General features: G+C 40.4%; 1 protein-coding gene across 1 annotated transcript; it reads left to right on the forward strand.

Moving 5' to 3' along the window:
* The first annotated feature begins 1,040 nt into the window (after positions 1-1,040).
* Positions 1,041-3,792, forward strand: LOC100015966 (gamma-crystallin D-like). The gene is made up of 3 exons (XM_001369893.3): positions 1,041-1,142; positions 1,244-1,486; positions 3,453-3,792. Exons 1-3 carry the CDS (start codon positions 1,134-1,136, stop codon positions 3,723-3,725), a joined length of 525 nt encoding a protein of 174 aa, XP_001369930.1. The 5' UTR covers positions 1,041-1,133; the 3' UTR covers positions 3,726-3,792.
* The last annotated feature ends 227 nt before the right edge of the window (positions 3,793-4,019 follow it).

Below are 4,019 nucleotides of genomic sequence, written 5' to 3' on the forward strand. Positions count from 1 at the left end.
ATATCTTTTGTTTTTACAAAGTCTAGATTTCCCCTTGAACCTCTAGCCCTGTGCTTTTCCCCTCCCAGAGAGCTATCCCATGTAACAAAGAAGTTAAAAATTACAATAATAAAGGAAGAAGAGGGAAAAATATCAGCAAAACTGATGAATACATCAAAAAAATCTGGAATTAAATGCAATGTTCCATACTCAAAGACACACACATACACACACAGAGCCTCTAAAAAGGAATTGGGGAGGGAGGCGTATTCTCATATCTCTTCTTGGGGGCCAAGCTTATACTTTGAGATTTTGTAACATTCATTTTTAAAATACGCTTTTACTGATGTCTTTTTTTCTATATCATCATAGCTTCCCCAGTATCCCTCCTCTTCACTCTCCTAGGGAATCATGCTAGATAACTAATAATATTCTCTAAAGACAAAAAGAAAAGAAAAAGAAGATGAAAGCACCAGGCATCAGCACAGCTGCTCAATACATTGAAAAAACCCTTAAAACATGTGCAATGTGTAACACCTGTGGACCTCCTACCTCTGTGAAGATGACTTGTTATAAATACTCCCTTGTAGCTCTTTAGCGTCATGATCATTCTTTGTAATCCTGATTGATCTAATTGTTTTGTGGTGAATGTTCTTGTGTATAGAATTCTCCTTTCTCTGCTTACCTCCCTTTGCATCAGTTCATGTAAAATAAAAGCTCATTGAGATTGATTGACTGAGCCTAGGTCTTCCTGTCTCTGAGCTCAGCCCTCTTCTGACTTTAACACATTGTCTTTTCTAATTTGAATTTGAAATTAAGGAAGATAAATATATTCAGTGACAACACTTAACTAGGTTGTATTCCAGGCTTGTGCCCCAAATTATACTTATTTTAATGGCTTCGATAGAAGCCAACCACAGCATTAGCCAGGAACAGCAATTCGAAGGCTCTGGAGAGAACGAGAGCAAAACATACAATGAACCCTCATGATCATGATATATAAAGAAAAAAAGTTGCAATCCTCTCCCTAGGCCCACTGGGCCTCTTTTGTGTTGTTTTTGTCAATGCAGCAGCAGACCTGCTATATATATGGGAGCTGCCGCAGCTGTAGCCCATAGCACTGAACTCTCAGTATCATCTTCCATTGATCAAACATGGGCAAGGTAAGCCAAGCAGGGACGTTTCCTAGACTGCCTTTGGGGGAAATGGATGCCTTGTGGTTGGTACAAGATCAGGCCTTTGAACCTTCTTTCTTCCATTTTAGATCACTTTCTACGAGGACCGAAACTTCCAGGGCCGTTACTACGATTGCAGTAGTGACCACCCCAATCTCCAGTCCTACTTCAGTCGCTGCAACTCTGTGAGGGTTGATAGTGGCAACTGGATGATCTATGAGCATCCCAATTACTCGGGCTGCCAGTACTACCTTCGAAGGGGCGAGTATCCCGACTACCAGGATTGGATGGGCTTCAATGACTCCATCAGGTCCTGCCGCATCATCCCTCATGTGAGTTCAATTTTATCTTCATCTCACCATATGGAGAAGTTGTCAGTAGTGGCCTAAGTAATTCTTCTGAACAAAATTCCAATATTAATCCCAACAGGTATCAAATTATGTCTAGCTGAGATTACACTCTTTTCTTCTTCAAATAGAAGTTACTTAAAATTAAGGAACTCCTGACTGAAGAGCATATACAGCGTGCTCTGGGCCAGATAGCCCCACAGATTAAAAAAAAGTAATCATGTTAACTCCAGTGATTTTTAGCATCTAAAATGAGAGTAGTCAGTCAGTTAGATGTGATGCGGTTATAGCAACAAAGGTTACCAATCCCCAAAATGCCTTCTTGGCCAGACAACTGAGAGATGAAAATAATCAGCTGAAGATTTATTCATTCCTTTGACTTCATCTTTTGCAAGGTATATGCATTTTTAAAAGACATTTATTATACTGTACATCCTCTTCGAAGGAGTGAAATGTGGGCTTTATCAGTCATTTACACCTCAGTGTGAACCCATTATCAGATCTTTTCCTGAGAATAGGTTTTGATAGAAAAAAAGAGATGAGACCACTGGAAGACTGCTGGGGCTAGAGAGTGTGAAGGGGGCAATACTCAGCAGCAGAAAGCTACAGAAATAGCTGGGAAAATTAAAAAAACAAACCGTTCTCTTCTCCATCCCTCAGGGACCCCTCCTTACTGCATTTGATTCTGGTACACTCCCTCAGAGCTAGCCTGAGGGCTAAGCTTCTATTTCTGCTCAACCTTTAGAAGAAATCTGCAGGAATGTGCATTGGAGCAAGAAATGAAATGGGAACTGTTGCAAGACGACTTGCTTTGGGGCAACTGAGTGTAGAGCTTATAGCAACAGAAAGGAGATCAAATGGACCAACATATGTTTCTGATGCTATTAGTAATTCGTGAACTGGGAGTGGGGAAATAACTACCCTTGCTCTCACCTAATTTTATTTAATAGAATAGAAAATCAAAGAGTAAGACTGGAATATTTCTTCTCTAGAGCACATAAGACTGCAAAGTTTTAATGCCAACTTCACCAAAAAAAAAAAAACAACCCTTGGGATCCTAGGATTTATAGCTGGAAAGGGATCTAGGGATCATTTAGTCCAACTCTCATTTTACAAATGAGCAAGCTGTGGTCCAGAGAGATAATATGTTGTGACCAAGGCCAAAACAGATAGATATATGAGATTTTAAAATACAAAAATAATTATTTGCACATAATGAAAAACTTTTGCTTTTAATTTGGCTGCATCAAACTTGAAAAAGACAAAGAAGAGTTGGGTGTTTTTGATAACTCCTAGTTGTACTCTGGACTTCCAGTGTCTCTCCCTACTTCCTTATTGCTCTCCCATCTTCCATACAGCTATCAATATCATCTTCCTAAAGCCCAAGTCTTACCCTGTTACTCCTTTGCTCAAGAGCTTTCTATACCTACCTTTTGCCCCTTAGAATAAAACATATAGTCTTCTAGTTTGCATTTAAATTCCCTTACTGTCTGACTCTAGTCTACCTTTCTGGGATTATTTCACATTTCTCCTCATCTTGAACTCTGTGTTCCAGCCAAATTAGGCTACTTGTTTACCCAGAACTTGTTCCATTTCCATCTCTGTGCTTTTGCCCTTTCCTTCATCACCTCTGCCCCTTACTATTTATCAAGATTCAGGTCAGGTTCACTTCTCCTATGTGAAGTGTTTTCTGACCCCCCCTCCCATCCCCCTTCCCTGAAATAGTTGTTAATAGTCTCTTACTACTTAAAAATTATGCCGTTTACTATTGACATACTGTATCCCTCCAGTGGAATGTGAACTCCTTGAGGCTAATAGGTACCAGTTTTTCATGGCATCATGCAAGTACTGTAAGCCTTTCACACATGGTTACTGGGTTGGATGTTTATTGGATTATTTGCCAAAATAGGCAACCCTCTTATGACTTTCCATCTTTTGCTGGGTTCAACAGACTCGCTCACATAGGCTTCGGATCTATGAGAGAGAGGATTACAGAGGCCAGATGGTGGAGCTCACTGATGACTGCTCTTCTTTCCAAGATCGATTCCACTTTCAGGAGATGCACTCCTTTAACGTCCTGGAAGGCTGCTGGATTCTCTATGAGCTGCCCAACTACAGAGGAAGGCAGTACTTGCTGAGACCGGGGGAGTACAGGAGATACCTGGACTGGGGAGCCATGAACACCAGAGTAGGCTCTGTGAGGAGAGTGATGGACTATTTCTAAAATACATTTGCTCCCTGCCTGTCTCAATCTGGAAATTAATAAAATACTTCCTGTGTGTCCCCTGCAATTATGAGCTCTTGTTTTTCCTTCTCTCCCATTGTAAAGGCTTAGCCGGAACAAAGCTAGGCCAAAAGTATGTTTTTCTCTGTCAGCTGAGATGGGAAAGGTTATTTAATTTTCATCAAGCCTCTCAGAAACTCTGAACCAAAATCCCTTCCCACAATGGCCTATACTTAGAAGAATGTGAATTTTTTTTTGTAATTTCTAGGAGACTTATCTTTTAAAACCCGCCTA

This window comes from Monodelphis domestica, chromosome 8 (assembly GCF_027887165.1).
Source record: "Monodelphis domestica isolate mMonDom1 chromosome 8, mMonDom1.pri, whole genome shotgun sequence".
In the NCBI taxonomy this organism is placed as follows: Eukaryota; Metazoa; Chordata; class Mammalia; order Didelphimorphia; family Didelphidae; genus Monodelphis; species Monodelphis domestica.

Coding starts and splice junctions, on each gene's coding strand:
- LOC100015966 (XM_001369893.3), top strand. Junction 1,487..3,452: donor CCTGCCGCATCATCCCTCAT/GTGAGTTCAATT, acceptor TGGGTTCAACAG/ACTCGCTCACATAGGCTTCG.